This window comes from Drosophila mauritiana, chromosome 2L (genome assembly GCF_004382145.1).
Source record: "Drosophila mauritiana strain mau12 chromosome 2L, ASM438214v1, whole genome shotgun sequence".
Taxonomy (NCBI): Eukaryota; Metazoa; Arthropoda; class Insecta; order Diptera; family Drosophilidae; genus Drosophila; species Drosophila mauritiana.
In genome coordinates this window covers 19,137,627-19,161,474 of record NC_046667.1, presented here as the reverse complement: position 1 = coordinate 19,161,474, position 23,848 = coordinate 19,137,627, and the positions used below count along the sequence as shown (strand labels likewise).

Here is a 23,848-nt window from a genome sequence, read left to right as displayed (position 1 = left end):
TGTGGGTTGGCCAAGGGTCATAAACTGGTCTACCCCTCATAAACACCAGGAGGTTTCCTTCCCCCTTCCCGTCTTGTGGGTTGGCGGAGTAATCCTGTCCGGTTCAGGTTCTGCTGCGCCTTTTGGGCCAGATGTAATTGAAGGGTAGTCAACTTGGTCTATGATCTATGAGTGTATTCAGATTGGAGCACCTGAGTACCTGGTTTGGTTAATGGAGGCCCTATACATTGATATATGTACATTGTAGTGCGAAATATACTCTCACTTTGCTGGCCAAAATAAAGCATCTTGAGTAGGAGCCATTTATTTGGGTTGCCTATTTGCATAAGTTTGGTTACAATTCGTTTACCACAACAACTCTGTTAGTGAGCTCCAAAAACCACTGTCGAAAAGCAACTCTGGAGTTAACCCCTCAACCCAAAAAACAAAAAAAAACAATGCCGTGTCCCAACAACAATGCGTAATTATATTGTATTTATACGGTTTATATATGGCGTATAATTACCTTGCTTCCCTCCGCTTTTTTACAGCGCTTTAACATGTAAATTCGATTCGAGTGGACTTCCCCATACACAGCACACACCAGCCCACCCACACACACCTTAATTAAATTTCTAATTATTGTAATTAACCACATTAATATGACCTCATGCGCACCCCAATTTGCCGCAACTCCAGGCGAAAACAAAAGCTCACAGCGACCGTAACCCAGAACGAATCCGTATCCGAATCCCGATCCTCCGAGTCTTGCGGGATATAAAATTGTGTAGAAAATTGTCGGTAAACACATTTTTACAGTTTATTCGGGGAGGCGGAGGAAGAAGCGTATATATTTGTGGGCCGACTGGATGTGGTTTTCGGACCCAGCCCCCGTCCATTCCATACTGCCCTTCTATTATATGGCCATATAGCTGTGTTTATATGTAGGTGTGTGTATGTGTGTGTGTGCGGCAGGAGACAAGGCGGCAACAATGCTGTTCCAATGGTTTTGGCCTTAATGAGGTCATGTGTGGCGACCACGACCACGACCACGACAACGACTAAGGACGACGGCAGTGGTGATTATGATGGCATGAAATTAACATTTAATTTGAGTTGAAGCCACCTAGCGGGAAATGGCTTTTGGCTAATTTATACCGCCGACGCGGCACCGTCTCCATTCTGAATGTGCCATCATTAGAGGGCCAAAGTTTGCGGTTCTGCGGCCCACGCTGGATTCCATTGGACAATGGCATCTAATTTATGTTTGTCTTAGCAGATGCTGTCCGCCAGCTCCGACTCCTTTCCAGTTCCATTCCCAATCCCAGTCCCCAATCCCCACCAGCTTCGACACTCTGCTGCTGAAGGCAACAAGTTGGATGTTCGGGGAATCAGAAGGCGCAGGCGAACCAGTTAAAAACTTTTTCCTTTTGCCGCAAAAGTTTTCCTGTCTGCGTTTAAGCGCTGCGAAAAATGAAAAGTTTACGGCTCAAAAACAAATTTTTGTGCGGTGCCAAGCGAAAACTTTATTCTCGGCTTATCAATGCTTTCGCATTGATCAGCTGAATTTTATTGAAAACATGCGGCGAACGGAAGTGGAAATGGAAATGGAAATGGAAACGCAGCTAACCTGTCGTTTTGCCACACTACCACTTGGTTATTCATCTCTAAATATTCGCTGCATTATTTATTAATGAGGCTAAGCAGCGTCTAACGTTTCAAAGCTTTCGCCTCGCCGGCGGATAAATGGAAACCGGAACCACAACACCGGGGGCAAAAGGAAATAATAGGAGCGGAAAAAGGCAAAAATGTGAGCGCATTAAATATTAATTCCCATTTCGTAACTGATAAGAGCTGAAGTTGCTACTGCCAAAAGGATGGCCAAAAGGTCAGCGGCGAATAGGGCTTTCAATTAGCCGCGCCAAAGAAGCATTATAAATAGCGCAGAAAGGGTTAACAATTTTTGGGGAAAAGGCTTAGCGAGCGCATAAATCAGACGGGATAGTTGGAAATATTATATTGGAGTTCGGGGTGGAAAAGTTCTAGTGCCCGTGAAAGTTGTTTATTTATGAAGGGATACATATATATATGTTTAAGCTGGAACTAATTATAAATACCCATAGTCCTTTTCCTAAGTATGTACTCGTGTTTACATAGATTCCCTTTCAAGGAAGTAAATAAAATTGGAGGTACCCAAATGAATTTCCATTCGATTTTTGGCCGGATTTATTGCCGCTTGTTGGTTCATCCAATTGAAATGCCCAACACTTGTCTCTTGACCCAAAAAAACACTTCATTTTCGGCTCCTTCTGCGAACTGAAATCCGTAACGCACTGAAGTTAATTTTTGGTTCGCTTATCCTATCAAAGTTGGTAGCCAAAAGAAAGGACATACAAATTCCGTGAACAAAATGAAATGTCAACAGTAAATTTACCTTCGAGTTTTCCCTTTTTCCCCTTGCTGTTGTTGTTGTTGTTGGCCTTTGATTATTTTCCTTTCTAATGCGACGAAAGCTCATTTTTCTTATTTTCAAACGAAATTTCTCTTAATGGGATTTACAAAACGAAATGTCTACACAGATGCTTTGTGTGGGTCGTCTGCCGCATTTTTTATATATATTTTTTTTTTTCGTTGGGACACTTTTTTTTCGGGTCATTGACGTAGTGTGTAAAATGGCGCATAAATATGTTGAAAATGGACTTGAGAATTTATTTACATAAAAAGGATTTAGCAAATAAGGCTGAGAAAGGGGACTCGGCCTTGGTGATTTGTTGTTTGCTTATTCGCTCCTTTTGTTATTTTAAGCTGGTGAACGATCCGATTTTCCCGAGAACTTTGTTACCAGGTTACCCAGATGATGATGGGTAAAATGTTGAGGCAGTTTATTGGATTTATTTTGTTATACAATGGTCAGTCAATGATCACAAGTTGAGTGAAATACTTTGATTTTGGAATTTCGCACGTTTCGCTTAGCGAAAAACGCAGGAGTTGATTTTAGAGCGAAGAAAAAAGCTGGGAAATGAGGAAAAGCGAAGCCAAGTTGTTCGAACCGAGAATGGGAAGTTGTCGCGCTCTAAGCAGCAAATCCCTTCATCCGATTTAAGTAAATGCAAACAAAATAAGTAAATAGCAAGAAGCAACACTTCGTCTCCATTGCCTTGTAGCTTTTGTTGGCTCCATCCCAGGAAAACGCGGGAAAACGGGGAAAACTGGGGGAAACTGCAGGGGGAAATGGGGAAAAAGGAGCTTATGGAGGCCGCCGTGGATCCGGCTCCATCTCCGTGCACATCTCATCTTCCGCAGCACTTGGATGAGAGCTTGTTAAAACTTTAAGTCCGTTTTACTTAACGTGGCTACATTTTAGCTGACAGTTGTAACTGCTTCTGTTGCTTTGATTTCATGTCGGCGTTTTCCATTCAACAGCTTTCTGCACTTGCCATTGTCTCCTTGGGCCTTTAAGCTGTTAATTTTTCGAGGCGCCGTGGATGAACCCCTTAACTATTTAGCATATTGGCCTCAAGTTCCCTATCATCCCGCCACTGTCGTGTGTTTTGCCATCGACAACGCCTTTAATTGACTGCCATCATTGTGGCCCCACCCCACTTTTCTCCTCCCACTTAATCGTTCCTCGGTCTCGCCTTTTTCATTTTTTTTCACTTTTTTCCTTCTGGCATGACAAGCCTTGTAATTAGTCATCTCGGTTTGAGCCACTTTTTGCTATTGACACTTGGCCAAAAGCAACGATGCCTTTTAAGTTCGCTGCTATCGCGCTTGTGCTTTGCTTTTTAATTGAAAGCAGAGTCCTTTGCGGAGTCTTGATTAGGTTTATTAATGCGACAAGCTTCTTATGAACGTGAACTCGAGCCCAGTTCGCAAATGTTCCACTAAGTTGGGAATAACGAGCGCACACAGGAAGTAAACGATGAAATGGCGAGGTAAGGACTGCAATAAGCCATTTAAATTCCACATAAAACATTGGTTTCGCTCTATTCAATTTTGGAAAATATTTCAAATATAATGAGGAAAATTAGTTAAAATATTTCACTATTTACCCCTCTTGAAAAATTCGCAAATTCTGTTGCTTTCCGACACTTTAAAGAGGTATTCCCTCTAATAGCCAGGTTGTGGCATTCATTTATGACGCATACCTTTCACCTTTCACCCACCGAGTTGCAAGCCAAAAATTCTAAACATTGTTGGCACACGGAACTACGGACTCTTTAAAATGGTTGCCTGGCGAAAGTCGAAACCAATTCATTCGTTCAGCCATCTTTCGCAGAATGTGCGCATATTTGCCTGCCTCGGCATAATTTGAAATTAGTGCACTCAATGGCTATGGTTTCTCTACTTTTCCTACATTTTCGGCCTGCATATTTACATAGGACGATGGGTTTTAGGGATTGAGGGTTCGTCGTATAGTGAAATCCTGCGCCTACCTCACCAGCTGCTTCAGCTAAAAATGCAAAAGTGCTTACGCTGGCCAGCAATTTCGTTGGGTTGTCGGTGGTGGTGCTGAAGGGTGGTGTTGGTGGTGTAGTGGTGGCTCGTGGTGGGTGATGTTGGCTACCAAAAAAGCCAGCATCAATTTCTGCAACTGCAGCTCGGGAAATGCCAGCAAAAACGGTGGAAAGACCATGGCCGCCATGGTCTAGCGCAGGGAAATGCAACGATGAGCGCCATTTTGGGCTTCATGGCTTTAAAGTTTCGCTGCATAAGTTAAGGCGTTGGCACGCTGGAATATGAAAAATGTCCTCTAATGCTTTGACATTCCGCCACTTCTCGTTCTCCTCAGCCGCTTTTAGCCAAACCCCAACCACCCACTTCCCAGCGCGTAACATGACAGCGAACAACTTGGCCAAAAGGTAACTCAAAACGCGCTGCAAACACGCACCCCCATCCACCCATCCACCTATCCACCCAGCAAGCTACGCCATTTTGGCCAGAATACCCGAGTACTCTGCTCCGCTTGTTAGCGCTGAGTTAGAGGACCACCACCCACAACTACCCCAAGCATACTATATATATATAGATACATATATATGTATATCCGCCGTATATATATACTCCAAGATGTAGAGCTTTATCAGTGCGCTCTGGTAGAAAGTTTTCCGTAATGTGTGGGAAAACTGCGCAAAAAATAATGCCGAAGGAAAAGACAAAACTGTCAACTATTCAAATTTCTTTGGGTTCTTTTTTATGATTTTCTAATGCCAAAAACACATATTTGACACGATGTTTCAGATGACTAGAGTGTTCTTTTCAATCTCTTTTTGAGTTAGTTATAAATGAACCCCCAAAATTGGATTAAAGTCCGCCTTCATGTTCGATTTTCATGGGTAAATATTTGTAATATTAAGCGCAATTTAATAAATGTCCAACTGCCGCTCAATATTTTATTATATTATGAGTTTATTATTACACAAGCTGAATGTTTCTTTATTTCATTATATTAAGAGTATAAATACTTCAAAACTTCCGTAGATTACTACGCATTTCTTGGAATTTCCTGGAATTTAATTAAGTTTTTCAGCCTAACATAAACTATTGGCTGCACATCGTTTTATGAATTCAACTAAGAAATTTCATTTCACATCATCGAATAGTTTGTAATTCAATTTCACAAAATGTCTAATTCTCAGGCAATATTTTTGGAAAATTCCCATCCCGAGTGTATTGGATATTCGGCTTGCTGGCTTCCACATATGAGCAAATATTTTCCTTTTCCCGTGCGGCTTTCCTCCTTTATTTTTCCCTCTTGTCTACATTATTTATGCATTTTACTCTCGGATGCTGCCGCTGCTACTGGCTTTTAATAGTTCTGCATGTGTGCTGCGTGTGTTTACCACATTGAAAAGTTTTCTTTGCAAAGTGCTTGGTACATACAAGCGCGCAAATATGCCAAAAAATATGCTACACAAAAATCGCTCAAGTGCAAAGTTTTAACAATTGAAAACTTCGCTTGGCTGGCGCATTGTGAAAAAATACTTTAAAAAAATAAAAAAAAGCACAAAACTTAGACGCGCTGCTCCCCAAAGTAGTTAACTCAAAGTGTATGGAGTGTCAAAGTGGAAGTTGAAGATTGAGGTGAGAGAATAGTGCTTGAAGATTTCGTCTGAAATCGAGAGCAGACTTGGAAATCAGTTAAAGTTTAACTGAAGGCCGGGAAATCATCAACACCATTAATCATAATCATTACATTGCCAATGTGAATCTGCATAAAAGCAGACATTCTCCTTTCATCCGTGCGATATTTTTAGCCTCTAGCAAAGTTGATTTTTTAAATTTCTGGCCAAACCCCATCAAGTTTTAAGGTCCTGCCGTCGAGGAGAGCGAAGAAAAACGCATAAAGGAAAGCGGAATGAAGGAAAATGCCACTAAAAACAAACTATGCAAGCTTTTTTATGTCCTCTGCAAGTGGCCAAGAAAGAGGTAAGTCCTTTAGTGATTTCTTTACCCCACATTCCCCCCTGCCACTCGCTTCTTTGAGCCACCTTGCCAGAGCAATGAGGTGTGAAGATGAACTGTCGCAATTGTCTAACGGCTTTGTTGTAGCTGCAGTTGAATGCACATATACCCTCGACCAGGGGCGCAACCCAAAGGGGGTCGATAAGCCCTCTCCTAACTGATGTAGATGGTTTTGTACCCGCTTTTGAAATAATCTTATAAAGAATTCGAAACTCATAACATTCAACAGCATTTAAGCAGATTACTTTGCTCAGTAACCAGTAATTTAACTTGATAGTTATTAGATTAATGCACTTTTCCTGATATCCTTATGATATTAAACAATGACTTCCTCGGCTGAAACCTTTTATGATATTAATTTTCGACACATTCCCGCGGGGATTCCAATACGGCGAATATGCTGAATCCCCCTGGAGTGGATATACCCGAGCTACGCACCTGACAACAGGTGGACAGCAGGACATCTTCTTGCCTTGACTGGGTGTATTTTTGTGGCGCCCCTTGCCCACATTTTTTTTTCGTCCTTTCTTCGTGTGACTGTGTGTGTGCGTAGAACAAATATCCCACTAAGGCGAAAGCAAATCAAATGTAAAACCCGGTGTAGGCGAGTGTCAGTCGGTGTGTGCTTTGTGGTTGCTCCCATCCATCCATCCAGCCTGAAATCCTACAATCCTGCCCGCCATCCAACCGTCCTGGCATCCAAGACCATCGCAGGAACACCCATCTGAACCCCTGGCATGCTCGACTTGACTACACCTTTTGTGGAAATCCAACAATGTCAACTATGCAACACAAAAGCGACAATGCTGTTGCTTTGTCTGACCGAAAGAGAACGAAAGTGTGGCAAGGTGGTTGTGGTGGTGGCGCCCTTGTTGCTGCCGCTTTTATGTGCCACGCAAAAATAGCTCACTTTTACCCCAACATTGTCCGCTTTCTCTGCTTTTCGGTATAATTTGTTTTGGTCTTTCGTGCACACAATTTGCATTGGCGGCCCGAACGTCCCCCTTTTTATTTACCCGTTTGCAGCTTAAAGCCACGCAGAAATAATGACATTAAAATGCACATTACATTAAGCCAAAAAACGAAAAACTAAAAACACAGAACAGAAGGAAAACAAAATTTTCTAGATTTTCCAGCGCGTGCCGTTTTAACCCCTTGGCGTGTGCCCCATAAAAAAGTCCAAGTTGAGTCAAGCCAAGCCCCGAAAATGAAACGAACAACATGCAAATCAGCAGCCAGCAAACAGAGCCGGCAACAATAACAGCCATAACTACAACTACTTCAGTTTTACGAGCTCCAACCCCTCCCCGCAGGACCTGCACCCCTTACCCTCCACCCCCCATTGACAATTATTAGACCGACCACGCCCCTTGTCGTGCTCATAAATTTTGTAATTATTCCCCTGCGTGCGGAAAGAAAGTCCAACCAAAAAAAAAACAACACAAAATTGAGGGAAACACACGCATGTCTACGCCGAATACGGAAAAAAAAGCGGAGAGATGAGTTAAGATTGCCACCGGAACGATTGTTTCTCTTTAAGGGCTGCTAGTCGCAAATTTAATTTAATTAACTGGCTATAGAAGGCTCCATTTCCTTGGGGAAAGGTAGAGTTTAAGTGTTGTATAATTAATATTAAATAATTACTCTCTTGAATAAAATGTGCCGCTTTTTTCCAGCTTCAATTCATTTAAACAGTAATGTTGCCAATATCTTAAAATTAAATAAAGTGGCAGCAAATGACTGTAATTACCTATTGATCGAATAGCGCCCCACAAATTATGCCTTGAATATTTCACTGCGTAATCGATTAAACTGCCTTGAATCGCTTAGTTAAAGTCTTCAAAAAATACTAATTAAATTGCAACAAGGTCTACGGTCTTCCTCAGAAGCCAAGACAAAGTCGAAACATGAGAGCGAACACAAAAAAAAATAGAATGGTTTTATAAATTTAACTTAAAAGGCTTGCGAGTGACTCGGCACCGCAGTGCAGCCATAAACATTAATTAAAAGTTTTGACCCTTTTTGCCATTGCTCAGGGGCTCATCAGCTGCAATATTCATGCGCAGCCAGCGCACACTCACAACTACAATAGAATGCACTCAAATTGTTGCTGTGGGAGCAAAGGAGCATAGGAGAAAGCCAGGCGGAGAAAGCCCAGTTAGCCGGGCGAAAAAAGGGCCAAAAGCGCGGCCTCAGTGGCCTTATTTGCACGTAGTGCTAACAAAAATTACGAGTTAAGCACTTTTCTCCCAGGCCAAACACACACTCACTCACACACTCACATTCGTAGTCCTCAATCTCCGCACACGCGGACTCCGCACTCACATGACTCATGAATCATTTAGCCCACACTCGGCCGGCCAAACTTTTATTTTCGCCATTTACATGGGCAAAATGTTCAGTTTTTCGCTGGCCGCTTTGCTTTCATAATTTCCTCTTTTTTGCCATTTTTTGCGGCTTGTCGAAAATATGACTGGGACATATGGGCAAACAATTGTCATCGTGTTGTGAGTGTAACTATCTGAATAAGTATTCATGGCCGTGGCTGCTGTGACACACTTTCCAGCGCCATCCAGCCGATGGAAAGCAGTGAAAACAAATGGAAAAGCGTCAGATTCGGCGAAAACACACAGATTCACCACGGCCAGTCAACTGGCGGTTCAGCCAAGCATTAAATTAACATTTTTTCTAATTAAAGTGGCCAACGGAAGTGGTAAAATACCACAATGGTCACTGGGATACTTGAAAGCGAAGAGCAATGTATTTTTATAAAATGTTACTTAAAGGACCTAAAAAGGTACTACACTCAGAAAAAACTAAATCTCCTTTTGAGAATTTCGATCTCAAAATCTAGACAAGATAGAATCGAGATCAGCATACTCAGATCGAGATGGAAGATTCCACTCATGGTTCTCTTCAACAATATTAAACCCTTCTGAAAATATCAGTATTGAGATCGTTTTCATCTCGAAATCAAGAAAGTTTCTTCTCATGAGAATGACTGTTGCCACTGATTTCTGGCTGCATTTGGCAACAGGACTCCCATTTAGCACAATTTTAAATTCTACAAATATTCAACAGACCTAGCTCGTTTACTAAATAATATATGAATTTGTATAAAGTTTGATTTGAATTTCTTAGGAGTTGCCATTAAAATGCCAGCAGCTATTTTCCTTTCGGCATTGATAAATTTGTCCGTTTGCCAAAAATACATTTAGGGCCTTTAATAGGCCGTAATTAGCCAGAAGATATAAACGGTCATTTTCAATTGTCAGCAATGGCCGCAGATAAATGTTGATTTATCTCAAGCCGTCCGTCTCCACTCGCATTAATGTGTTGACATTTTGGGGTGGCATTGCCCCCGCGCTTGCCCCAAAAACATATAAATAAAAAAACTAACAGCGTTTTGCGGCAAATGGAGAATGAAGCAGGAGGCCTCGTTGTAATGAAAAGTAATAATATTAAATTAACAGAACTCTGGTGAATTGTTGCCGCTTGGCCGGAGACAACCTTTGGGAAATGGGAAATGTGGAACCGTGAATGGCGAATGCTGAATGCTGAATGCTGAATGGTCCGAGCCAAAACATTTTGGGGAATCCCCCTTCGAAGGTCCACACTATTTTTCGCTAGGCCGCAAGAAACATCTTATTTATGGCCTCGTTTCTCGTAAAAATTTGTTATTTAGATTTATGGCGCTTTGCTCTTTGTTGTTGCCAACATTTATTTATCTTTCTTTCATTCCGACGTTCTGTGTTTTTTTTTTCTTTGGTTTTTTGTAGCACACTAAGTGGGAGGTGGGTCCTCCACTCATTTGGGCACTGAAATTTTAGAGCCACTTTAGCTGGTCACTTGTCCGTCGACTAGCAACGCGAAAAAGTGTGATAAATGCCAGGACATTATTACCCAGAAACAACTCAGATATATGCGAATCCTGAAATGTTTGCTAAAATAATGATATGCGGCGTTGCAAGTTACACACGCATTTGCGTTGCCCATTTGTCCGAGTGGCAGACATAAACAAATGATGATGGAAATGAAACTGCTAATGTCTTAGGATTTGTAACTAGAGTATATATAAATTGGTTTAGGCATCCAATTTTATTTTAAATACCTTAGTATTAGTGATATTACATATCGCTCAGCCCACAGACGACTTTCAAGTGCGTGGAAACATATATTCATGGGAAAAGTTTCGGAATTGATTTGTGATCGTCTGAACCGGAATTTTCCCACCCAACCGATTACTCTGCGTCTGCCGTTTAATTACCTTTCGCTTGGCGAACTCCATCAAGCCGAAAGTTATCAATTTCGGATTACTTTTGGCCCACAAAAGCAAACACAGGCGAAAATCGACTTTAACCATATTTCATCCAGACACTTTTGCCCCCTTCGCGTAGTTCAACTTGCCGCATTTCGGCGAAGGATGAGGCAAAACTTTTGCTATATGTTAATTATGGTTCCGGCATTTATTTGCGGCTTAATATGGGCTACACTCGCATATGGGTGCACGCACATATAGTTTAGTGCCGAGCGGCTTTAGTTTAGGAAGCGATTTTCCCAGGCCTTCTGACATTTGCTGTTCCACATTCCCGTGTATTCGTTTCTTTTTTTTTCGCTGTCTAAACGAAAACTTTTCAAATTATCGTAGCATCAACTTTTTGCTCCTCCATCTTTCTTTTTTTTTTTTGCCACTGATGGGTGGAATGAAAGCAAAGCGAGAGATTGGAGCATTGGCGCCCGGAGTTGCGGCAAATTAATTAAAACTTGTGGCAAAAAACCAAAGCGAAATGAGTTAGTTCCCTTTGCGTGAAATATATTTGGGAGCTGGACACAGTTGAGTTAAGTCGGCAATTGTTGAGCGGGGCTTTTGTGTCATAATTTGCAACAAACGACAAATTAGCTGGCCAAAAGTGGGTGGTCCTTCGAGCCGGATTGGTCCGGTCTGGCCTGGTTTGGTGGCCGGAAGGGAAGGCCGGAGATACGGCCCGAAAAACCATTTACATGGCAAACAGCAAACAGTTTTGCATATGTTTTTAGATACTTTCCCCTGCAATGCTGCCGCTGCTGCTGTCCAACAGTTTGTCGGTCTGTCAACGCCCGAAGAGCTTCGGCAGAAAAACAAAAAAAAAAAAAAAAAGGGGGGAACATGGTAACGAAAAAAAAACAGCAGCAGCAAGCCGCAACCCGCAACGAGTTGTACAAACATTTCACGCGGCAAAGTGCCGCATAAATTTCAATTTAATGCCACATACACAAAAAGAGGTGCGACAAACTGCAAACTGCAAACTGCAGGCTAACCAGGCAAAAGCGGCATCAGCTACCCAGTAAGGACAACAAATAAAGAGGCAACAAAACCCGGCCAAATACATCAGGATGTGCAGTGTTTGTGCCCTCTGCCTGTTTTTCTGACTCTCCCAGTGCCCCTGCAGCTTGTTTATCGCTCCTCCTGGCCACCACCCATCTACCATCTAGCATGCCCCATGCCCCATTCCCCGGGGTTCCACCCCGCAAGCCCCTCAAAACGAAATGAAGCGCCTATGAAAGGTAAGTGCCACGCCGAGTGGATTGCGCCAGGAGGCACAAGTCAGACTCGACACTTCCACTTCCACTTCCACTTGCACAAAAGGCCTCGGCGCAAAATATGAGCCACATTTGACTGCAATTCTGCAAATGTCAACACTTTGATTGTTATTTGTTTTTCCTTTCTCTCAGGTGACGAAAACGGTTTCCAGTTGGGCGAACCGGGCTGCTTGGAATTGGTAATTGAATGCGAAATGTATGCAGGCCAAAAGAAATGCAATTTTATGAGCACTAATTAGCAGGAATGTCGAATTAATGCGGCTCTTTAAGAATGCAACGTTACTTCTAATATTATGCAATTTTAAATTCTATACCTCTAAGTTTGTTATTAAGCTGATAATTAATGGGTTTATGCTAAAGCAATATTGGTGGGAGCATCCGCATCGTACCCCTTCTTTTAAGCTAATTAAACGTTTCCGCTGGCTGATTTGAGCTTCAACTGATTAAAATTCTTTTCTTTGATTTTGAAATGCTTGAGCCGCATAAACATTATGCTCCTCCAACTTAATTCTAGCACTTGGGCCGCTCCAACTTTGGCCAAAATCCAAGTAAACTCAACTCCACTTGAAAGTTGAGCTCGCTGGCAAGAATGTTCGAAATTAAGAGCGCAACTTAACGTAAACTTAGCCTAACTTGCGTGTAAAGTGGCGGCGTAGTATGGCCAAAAATTGTCCATTAAAACAGGGGAGTTCTTAGCATAATATTAGCGGTTCTACTGGAGTTTTAGCCTAATACTTACGGGCTGCATCCACGATTGTGGGGTGAGTCCAGGTGAGCAAGGACAACACTAGTAGGCTGAGAGCTGCGATTGGACGGGCTGCTGTCATCTGCAGACCCATTATTTCGCTATGTTTTCGCCGGCAGTTGCAAGGGTATGTCGACAGTTGGTAACAACAACAACTCAACAACAACGATGGTACTAATAACTTTTTACTCGCTCCGTTTATTATTTATTATTTACACGCTGGCCGTGTCTCTGTCAGACTTACTCGTCGGCTGACGGACTCACTCACTCGCCAAATGGCACTTAAGCTTTTGCTGCAGGTGCCAATGGAAAATTCAAAGTCGGTAGGAAAAACCAACGTCAACGTGTGTTGCAAGTGTTGCAAATGTTGCAAGTTTTCGGTACAGTGTAGGGTTTCAGTTTGGTGTGTTTTTTGTGTGTGTCCGGGGGGTGCGTTGGTGTGTTTTTGGTGATTATTTTGTGTTGGTTTATAGTCGCAGTTGTTAAGTGTTTCAATCGTTCGTTAAATACATTTTCGAAAGCCGAAAATCATCGGATATTACAAGACGTGTTAGTAAATGCGATGTCATCATCATTATTGGCATGCCAGCAACATGTCGTATGCGTTATAAATAGTTGCAGTTGTTGTCGTCACGTCGCATTCATTTGTAGAAGGTGTTGTTGTCGTTGCAGATCACACAAATTGATTGTTGTCGACATTATCGCAATTTGAATTCGAGCGCCGGTTGTCGTTTCATCGATATATGGTTACCATGTGGAGGGAAGCTGTTGTTACTTATCTGACCAGAATACATTTACCTGACTAAGTCTGGAGCTAATACTTAAAGAACTCTTATGGCTACTTCATTTACATATATATCTAAAATATAATCTGAGATATGCAGTTTATTCTTATTGATTTATATTTTGCTGTGATTCAGTGCTGTGCGCCGTTCGGTATTCGGCATTCGACATTCGGTATTCCTGCAAAAAAGGATACACATAAGACGGGAGCAGGAGCAGAAACAATTGTTAAGGATAAAAGTCAGTCGACCTGGCTTAAATTGTCAGAGACCTTTGTGTGTGGTTTTGCGGCCGGGGGAGAAGTGAAAATCCGTTGGTCTCGTTTAGCTTGCAAAATTCAACAATAAATACGATTTTAACAATACACTCCCGCCAAACCCCCACAAAAACAAAGGCAACGCAAATTGGAAAGGTATTTAGGTGATTTAAAAATTTAAAAACATTCAACGCAATAGTATACTCAAAAATGTCCGAACACAAATACTTTGCAAATTATTTTTGATTGGAAATTCGTGTCTTTGCAAATAAACAATTTAACAAAAAATAAACAAATTGCACAAATTGGATCAATAAACGAAGCACAGGTATATTTATTTTCCGACATCTTTAAAGGACAATTAAAGCGTTTAGAAATAATACTTAAATACACTTTAAGGCAAAACTACAAAAATACTCAAATAAGAAAGCTCTCCAATTGAAGATGTCATGGAATTGACTGAAAATTGGAAAACTAAATTACAGATCTGCTGCGAGCAGAGTTAATCGCAGTAGACTTCATCGGTTCAACTTTTTGCCTACCACTAGTATAAGTAGAGGACTCATTAAGGCAATCACCTAAAAGCGAATCCCTCAAAGGCAAACCCAATAATTACAGTAGCAGGAGCACACTCAGCAGCAATTAAAAAGTCAGGTGTAGCAGCCAAGTGAAAATAGGGAAAGGAAAATGCCGAAAAGTCAGGCAAGAATTGAACAAACTATAAAAAGCCAAGCCAATTGGAAGAGAAGAGCCTAGCGAATTTGCACCTCAGTTCATGGGGCAATGCTACTTTTGATTTCCTTGCAACCTGCCCCCACTAAACCCCCTTGCAACCACTTTGTTTACACCAAGTTATAGACCCACTTGGCCAACACGGAGAAAGCGAAATCACGAGAATCACGACTGCAGGTAGGTCCGTGGCATATGTACGTATGTTTTTGCGACCATCTCCGTATATACATATACATATATATATATATATATGTATGCACTTGTAAAAATCAATTAAACTTTTCAAGTGAAGTTATAATGGCTGGCAACCCTTTCAAGCACTCACACTCCTTTTTTTGCTTGATTTTTTGCGGACTTTCGACTTTCCCCTACATACATGCATATACTGTTTTTGTTGCCTCTGGCTGTTCAGTCAGTTTCTTATTGTTTTCATAGCCTTGCAACGCCTTGTTGTTGCAGTTGTCAAAAGTTTTAAAATAATTGGATTTTTTTCGGTCTCCATGTGCGAACGAGTGAGTGAGTGAGAGCACTGTGAGCACAGAACACGAACATCGGAATGTCGACGACTGCAGCCAAAAACGGAGCGAGGTGGTGGAGAATGGAGGTATTGCCGCCCCCAAACTCATTCTATATAAATTAAAATTTCTTTGTTGCAAACCCCTTCGCGTTCACACACACACACACAGACATCCAGACACAGGAGGGTACTTAATGCAGGATTGCTGCAGTCATCCAACCAACGCCATCATCACGAGTATTACCCAATTTCCAGCTGAAGTTTTCAACACCAAATTGTAAACGTCAACAACAAGCGGCGAAAAAGAAGAGTGGGCGTGGCCGATCAGCCGCCTCCATATAGCCAACGATGGCATGACGAACGAATGGTAAAACGCTGTTTCAACAGAGAGAAGAGGGGGCCCATTGAAGTACAAGTCCTTTTGCCTTCGCTGAAACTGAGGCCCATATGGCTAATGGGAGTGGGGATAGGTGGAGTCGGTGTGAAATGCATAGAGAAAATTAAACCCCCCTCTCATTTACCAATATCAATCCATCTATATATGTATCTATCTAGCTCTTGTTTTCATTCATTAGAAGCAAACACATGTTAATATAATAAACTCGTTGCATAGTAATTTCAACTTGGTCAGCACCTAATTAACCCCAAGCCCTGCGAACGATATAAGTCAAGCGATATAATTTCAATTAGGCTAATGTAAGCCATAGAACAGCCTATAGTTGTTAACAACCAGATCCTACGATTTTCGATTGTTTCTGCCAACGAAAGTAGCCCTTACCACTTGTGAAGCCTACTTCGGGTATTCGTTATACATGGCGTATGCGTATTATTTTACACTGGCGCAGAAAAAACGTTTTTGTTTCAAACCTCATTTCAAGTTTGGATGGAAAAGGGAATGAAAGGAAAAATTGTACTTCGCCCCTTCGTCGGCAATTTTTCTCCTTTCTGCTTTTGCTTCTAATAAAAACACTTGACACCAAAACGAGGAAAGTTCCTTGAGGCAAGTGGTGAAAGACATTTTAGGTTGAGTTGTGTTGTACGAGTTTCTACAACGAAAATATTAAATACTTGTCAGGCTTTTTTTAGAATATTTACTTATAAAGTTTTACTGAGAATTTACTTAAAAATAATATTTTATCCCTGAGTAAGGAACTCACTTGAAAATAATGACTTGCGGATAATGTCAATTGAAAAATGCTATATTTTAAGGACTGCATTAAACTTAAGTAAACATTTTGGCTTTAAAACAACCTACATAATCTTATTTAGCTTTTGCAAGGCCGGGCCAAACTTAAATTTTCTTGAGCTCTTGCCAAGAACTTCCCATTACTCGCGAGGACATAACTATGTCAATCTGCAGACCCACTCTTCCCACACACACACAGACACACGGGACACACACTGCAGTCCTTTTTTCGCCTTAGCTGAAAATCACTTCGCAGCTGGTCCTAAAACGATTTTAGGCCGCTCCAATCACAAACACACTCGGCACACCCGAATCGGAAGCCAGCGAAAACATCAGCCACAACAATCCTTGCAGGACGCAGCGTTATTTTCGCACCAAACTGCAGGAAACCCCGCCAGGACCTCAATCGAAAAAGAACTGTGAAAAATTGCCAACGTTTTCGCTTTAAGGCCGAAAGGAGCGGGCCGAAAAAAGAGCTGCTCGCTCGTAAAACTGCAAATGAAAATAGATAAAAAGTATCTGTCGTCCCAACCAGTAAACTTCATTTTGTAAATCAATTGAATTTTCAATTGTGTGCGAGCAAACTAAACCAAACCACGACGAAACGAGTGAGCACAAAAAGAAAAAGTAGGTAAACATAAAAGGACAAATAAAGGAAACGACACTATTGCGGAAGAAAGGATGGGGAGACCGAAGGATTCCCTCCTCCCCTGGGCAATCGTTTCAATCTCCATCTCGAGCAGCGGCACCGGATTGGCGTTTCTTATTAGCAGGGCCAGGACGATAAGGATAAAGTCCATATACACGAGTATATATCGTTATTCATAAGGAAATTCCAGGTCACACGCACACACCACACACAAGGCTTCTGATAATTTCCAGTGCTTCCTCTCTAGATTTTACCGATTTATCCGCCAGGTATTATCGGCTCCGTCAGTTGTTCTTCGGTAATTATGTTTCGCGGAAGTTCCTCGCCCGCAACTCTTGGATGGTGTAATTATGGGAATAATTTTTTAACCGGCTTGCGGCAAAACACGCTCACAAAAACAAGTGCACATATGTACGAGTACGGCGGCAACAACAAGATAGTGGAGAAGGGGCTGAAGGGGGTTGAACCGAGGCAAGCCGAGGACTTCGACGAATTGGTTTTTGGTTAACTTGGCCAAAATCACTTTGCCGGATTTTCGAAATGCTGCGGCTCTTTGCTATTGCATTATAACCGAGTACGATCTGTGCTATGTTATATCACTCGATATTGGATTCAAACGATTCGTTGGATTTTTTGCGAATTTTGTGTAATATACAATTTGTTGTCGCGCTGCTTGTTGCCCGATTATCGCACACACACGGCTGAGAAGGACGCGCTCTGTTTCTTACACGCTCGTTACATCCTGCCAAATCCCGAAATTGTACTAAATACGTACAAAACTTTTACGATTGGCTAAGGCTCCTAGCAGCAACGCTCGTGTTTTCCTCGCGTTCAGTGTGTGCGTTTGTGAGTCGCCACTCGACCCGAAGAGTCCTTCAGCGAGCCCGAGGATGCGCCGACCGAGCGCCGAGTGTGGTGGGTTTTCCCGGAGAGCGGAAAAGCCGAGAAATTCGCCAGCCGAAGCTGCGAGCGATGGAAGAGAAACACCGTAGGATGGCCACTCAAAAGGTACTCACTTTGTACTCATAACTCAAACGAATAGACCAACCATTCTGGGAAATGTTAAGAGCACACAAATCGGAGCGATTTTACATATCACTCAAAAAGGACTCATTTTAAAATGTTATGAAGCTGAGTGCAAAGAAAATTTTAGCTCTAAATTTGATAAAAATAACTCTTGTTCTTAATAATTATCAAAAATCCTTTTTAACATGAGTTTCAAAAAATATTTTACTTTGATACAAAGAAAATCCCACTTTCTTTAACATTATAAAAATTATTATTTAATTTTTATAAATGCATGAGAATGGTAACTCCAGTTTTAAATTGCCTGTCGCAAAATCGCTCGATTCGAGCTCATTTATTTAACATTGAGATAATGACTGAGTGCTTTTATAGCAAAAGCAGCAATGTTTCTCTTAGAGTGAAGTGCTCGCTGGGTAAAAACATTTATACTAAAAAGGACTCGAATTGCAGGTGCTAAGAGTATCGACTTATTTGAGAACTGTAAACGCATTTGAAATGCTCAAAGGCTACAGAACAGACTCACTCAACTCGGAATTTTGAGTCCTGCGAGGCTTAGAACATGAAACCAAAGAGAAGCAATTTGGCGAGTAAGCCAACTCAATCCTGCTCAGCAAGGACTCGCTCGAAGAGAGCCTGGTGAGATGACTAAACGAGCTTTCGACGTGGGTGAATCGGAAATGTTCGGCTTTTGAACACCGAGCCCGTCGACGACGAAGGTGAAAAGCGAATCGCGTCCACGAAAAGCCCGCCATTGACTTTGACCGTCGTTCGCCAGTCGTCAGTTTCAACTGGAGCGGCGGGCAGTAAGCTGAAATCGGCTGAAAGGACGAGCTGGCAGGACGTTTCGCAGGAGGGCGAACCAGCACAGTGCCGAGCAGGAAAAGGCGAGAAACGGCCTGTGCTAATTTTCCTGGCTAGTTGATTTTTGGCGCGCTCCAGATTTAATCCTGCAGTCTAAGTGAATGTGAAATGTAACAAGCCAAGTGACAGTTACCAAAAGTCAGAAGACAACAGGAAGGACAGGAGAAAAGGGAAGGCAGAAAGCCAACGAACAGATGGAAACAACTCGCAGATGCTGATGTTCCTGCCCCAGGAGACATTTAACATAATAAAAACGAACGTGTGCGGCATTTTGTGTTGCCTTTTGGCCAAGTTAACTCCTGTTCCTGCATCTCTCTCTGTGTGTGTGTGTGTGTGTGTTCGTTACATGCTAATATCACATCGCCCCCGCACAACGCACACAAACTTACAAACAAACAATATTGCAAATGTGTGCGTGAGGCAGTTGGCCAAAGTGTCGTAAATCGTTTAGACAGCGCGACGTGGCCCAGAAAAAGGAGATGAGGGCCAAAAACGATATGTAAACGACACAGCAGTCGCCGTGGGAAAAACTGGGAAGCGCCAACAGAAAAAGCCAAGGAAACGAAGGATGCGACGATGAACTGCATTTGTTGCTCATGTGAGTATCCCGCCTCAAAGAAATTATCTCTTTTTTTCTGGTTACTTCTCCGACTTCCTTATTTATGTATTACTTTTATGCGGCTTTAACGTGAAACAATTGGAGTGCTTGGCGTGTCATAATAAAATTTTATGTGCGATTTCTTTTGCTGTGAGTGCGTTCGCCCATAATGCCACCAAAGTAAAGGGGCTGCGGAGAATTCAATAAAAATCCACACAATAAGTGCAATCAGGAGTGATCAGCATAAAAATCAAGATAATTAAATTCAGGAAGGTCCATATAAACAAGGCACATGTATTGATGTGTTTCCCATCGTGTCACAATATAGTATTAATAATAGTACATAAGTATGCAGTTAAAGTGGAAATATGTTGCTGCATGCTTTTAAACATCTTTATGATGACAACAGAATGAGGACAAATAGAAATTCTCGTTAGAAACAACGAAATTTCAATTTACAAGTGAAATTACTTCGAAAGCATGGCAAACAAAAATTTCAAAACTGCACAAGATTTTAATTATTTCGGACAAACGCACTGCTTGTTTTTGCTATTGGCAAACAATTACCATGTAACCATTTATTGGGATCAAGGACTGTCAATTCGAGAGCTGGATTTAAATATATTCGCATGGCAAAAAAGCAGCAAAAACTAAAATCAAATTCCAGATGAAAAGTTCGATATCAAATATATTTGCATAAGTGCACAGAAATGGTCAAACTGGAAAAAATGACAATTGCATGCGAATCTCATTTCAGGCCTAAAAAGTTTGAATTGAGAATGCAAAAAAAAACGTGTTCGTTATCAAAAGCAAACAAAATTAGGCAGCTGATAAAAACAAACGCATTAAGTTTAACATAAATACAAGTGCCGAGCAGAAATATTTTATATTTACCACTATAGACACCTTAAAATTATTTTTTAACCGAGCATATATATTCTTTATTTTTCAGATGCGATGTGAGCTATTTGATATGCGATGAAAAAGTTTTGACAAATTAACTTTTTGCAATGAAGACTGATTTATCCATTTGTTGCCTCCTCTTTCTGTTACAAAAAGTAAGTACACGTTGACTCAGTTTCAAAACTTTTATTTATAAATTGCGAAATAATTAAAAAAAGCATTTGCTCTTACATATTTTTATTTTACTACAATTAAGTTGCTTCTTTTAATTTGACAATCGACACCCTTAATAACATCACAAAAAATCAAAATACATACAGTAGTTAAATTGGCAAAATGATTAGTAATAACAATAATCAGTTATTAATGTTGCAAAATAGATGTTTTATAGCTTCAGCCTATCAAAGCGCACATTTTAGAATACAAGGTCAAATAATAATTATTAAATGTAGGTTTTTGGTTTTGAGAATATGCACAAATAATATGACTTAATGACACACTTTTCGAATGTTTAAATTAAGGGATTCAACAACTTAAGCACCTTTTAACAGGTCCAATGTTTTCTTCAATTATTCACCATACCTAGATGAAGTGTATTTTCAATAATCTCTTCCATAATGCGAGCTTTACACATTTTTTCGCACTAAACCCCACAACTTGCTAATCCCTTCTGACACGCAATTCCTTGAGTCTCCACTCCAGCCAAACTAATCTTCAACAATCTGTCACAAAGTGTGTGAGCCAAATCGTTGGCTGATAAATCGTAAAAAATGACAAAGCAAGCCAAATAGGAGGGAAATGTGCGCTGTGAACGCAACAAGCAAATGCACTCAAAACTGGTATCCATAAAACATAAAAATTCCAAACAAAGGGACGTGACCATGGACGAAAAATGCGTCGAAAAAAACGCGATTTTGTGTCCTTTTTGTTTACGATCAAAGAGTAAAGTAGCGGGAAGTATTAATAAAAACAAGACAAGAGTTGCGAGGATAAAGGACCATGCAGCAGGCACGTAGTTCCCTGCCACTCGGCGTTGCATACTTTTACGCGTCTCTTTAGTATTAATTTGTAGGGGTAACCCGCATCCAGGTGAAAGGATCGTGGGCCTCATTATGCATGCTTGTCCGCACGTAGCCCTGCACTCCCCCGACATCGTACAACTTCAAGGAACAGATGCCCCAACACACACACTGAGGCACGCCAGGAGAAGAGTTTTCGGTTTTGGTCCTGGCCGTGTTCCCGCTTCTGCTAACTTCTACCAATTTCATTTTCAATTGACTGGCGACCAGAACACGCAGACGGGCTCGGCTAACCACCAGCAATTGGGCATAGAAGCGCCAGAAAGGTCCTGGGCCCTCACAAAAAGTTTCTGCGAGCCAGGACACCAGAACACAGAGCTCACACACACACGGACACAAGACAGAGACACGCACAAAGAGATATCGGCAGAGATACAAGCTTCTTTTTTCTTCGCCTCTTTGTGTGTGTGTGGCCCAAGAATCCTTTTCTTTTCTTTCATTTCAATTCCGATGCCAGCAAAGTTGCCTTCTGTATTATACTACTTATTTTATTTCAAGCGGAAGGAACGTGTGCGCCTTGTGCAAACCATCCCAGTCCCAATCGCATCCACTATCCTGCCTTATCCCTTAGAAAGTTTTCTGCGAAATTGCGCCACGCACAATTCATTTGCAAATAGGAACAGTTTAATTTGTTGCCTTTGTGTGTGTGAGAGCCGTATGACAAGGATATCCCTGACCGGTTTACAAAGTTTTTGAAAGGACCCGCATGCGAGCGACACACCCACACACAAAGGGCTTCTTTATGAAGGGAATATTGCATTAAACGAGCCGCCCCACAATCAAATCAGTTCGATTGGGGCCTTGCCCCCTACTCCCTGCCCCCTCCCCTTCCTGTGCTGACCAGGCGCAGTAATTAAGCCAGGATACATGGTCCTTTTCTCCGAGCAGATCCAAATCACTCCGCCCCGCATTCCCTGGACACTTTGAGTGAAAGGCAAATATTCTTGGGCAACTGTTTACTGCATTCATTCCATAGTTGTCAGAAGTCTAGACACTTGAAAAGCTTTCTCCAGCTTGCCGTGGCACGTATGCGAATTGATAATCGAAAAAAAGGAGCATTGGCAGAAATAAACTCCTTGGGAATAGCTCAGGGTGTGCTAAGTTGTTGACCGGATTTGACAAGTCCTGACAAATGAGCAAGAGATGAAAATGTGATAGCCAAGCGAAGAACTTTCGCATAGAAAAAATGATAATGTTCCTTCAATAGTTATTGGAAGGGTTGCTCCTTTTGCTCGTTAAACCTAACCACCAAGAAATTTTCGTCCAATTTTCTTTTTTCCTCCAAGAAATAATACGCAAAAAAGGGGTAGAAGCGAATAGAACAGCAAAAGAGTAAGAAAAGATACAGAAAGCAAAAGAATTAAAATTTCTTGAGGGTTCAAGTTTATTAGGGAAATCCATTTCGAAAATGATGAAGGGTTCATTTCCTTCATAAATAGAACATAACTTTTGTTCATCGCTCTTATTATGAATCACACTGTAATCACTGCAGCAATACGTATTATAATATGAAATTTCATTTATTAATATTCAATTCTTTGTCAATCAAACCTTTGCAGTTCTTTTATTTTATATACGCTTTATATATAATCTTTTAACTCATTTTGTTGAACTGGTGTATTTTTTATATTGTTAGTACACTGCATATCTCAGTTCTAAACATGATATTCTTAAATTTTATGTAAGAGTTCTTTAAATATTAGTACCAGAATATAAAATATGATTTAATATAATTTACTCACGTGTTGGAACATAGTCATTGTTTTACTTTTTCGACCTCTTAGCTCTACAGAAATGTTCGTTTTGTTTGCATCACCTGTAAATAGAACAGTTAAGAAAACGTTATAATAAATGTATATACAAATTTGTTCTAATTTACAAATGTTTTTTATGTTCCCCATTTATTGCAGATCCTACCAAAAATGAAGATGACGATGGCCTATCAATACTGCGATGCGTATGAACATCGCCATAAATAAGGCAATTTTGTAAAAGAAAAAAAATAAAATATACAGTCTATAAAAAATACACTCCTGAATTGTATTTGTTAATAAACGGGGGGTGGATTTGAGCTGAGGTGTACACCGTTCAGAGGTCACAAAATGATTGTTATTATACGCCCTTGTTATTATGATTATTACTGTTATCAAAGCCAATGTCAAGCCGACGAAAAAAGAAGGGAAATAAAAAATCCAAGAACAATAGTCGAGGAGCTCAGCAGGACAAAATCAAAAAGGCAGCAGAACGTGCTCGGCATAAGGAGCCCCACCCACATTCAAGTTGGTCTCAAAAATTTATGTATTGTTTGTTTATTTGTTTATGCAGTGCTACTCTCCTGCTCAAGGAGACATCCACATGAGGCAGTGGCTTTCCTCCAGCTGCCAGGCAGTTTCTCATGCAAATTTATACACCTTTGCAGGCGGCCATAATAAATATTCCCGAAAAATATATCTGGTTTCAGCGCCTTTTGTCTACTTTGCGCTCCGTCT

At 41.2% G+C, this 23,848-nt stretch overlaps 1 protein-coding gene and 1 long non-coding RNA gene across 9 annotated transcripts in view; one reads left to right on the top strand and one right to left on the bottom strand.

Moving 5' to 3' along the window:
• Positions 1–23,848, bottom strand: part of LOC117140604 (tyrosine-protein phosphatase Lar) — a 115,817-nt gene that overhangs the window by 75,085 nt on the left and 16,884 nt on the right. For all 8 annotated transcript variants that reach the window (XM_033303626.1, XM_033303636.1, XM_033303670.1 and 5 more), the window contains exons 2-3: positions 23,102–23,175; positions 12,764–13,062 (exon numbers count right to left, since the gene is read on the bottom strand). In XM_033303626.1, the coding sequence (XP_033159517.1) occupies positions 12,764–12,863 (100 nt within the window). In that variant the 5' untranslated portion in view covers positions 12,864–13,062; positions 23,102–23,175. The remainder of the gene's footprint in view (positions 1–12,763; positions 13,063–23,101; positions 23,176–23,848) is intronic.
• Positions 18,713–23,362, top strand: LOC117140692. Its single transcript, XR_004459431.1, has 3 exons — positions 18,713–19,377; positions 20,330–20,435; positions 23,270–23,362. It is a non-coding gene; the product is annotated as an uncharacterized LOC117140692 (long non-coding RNA).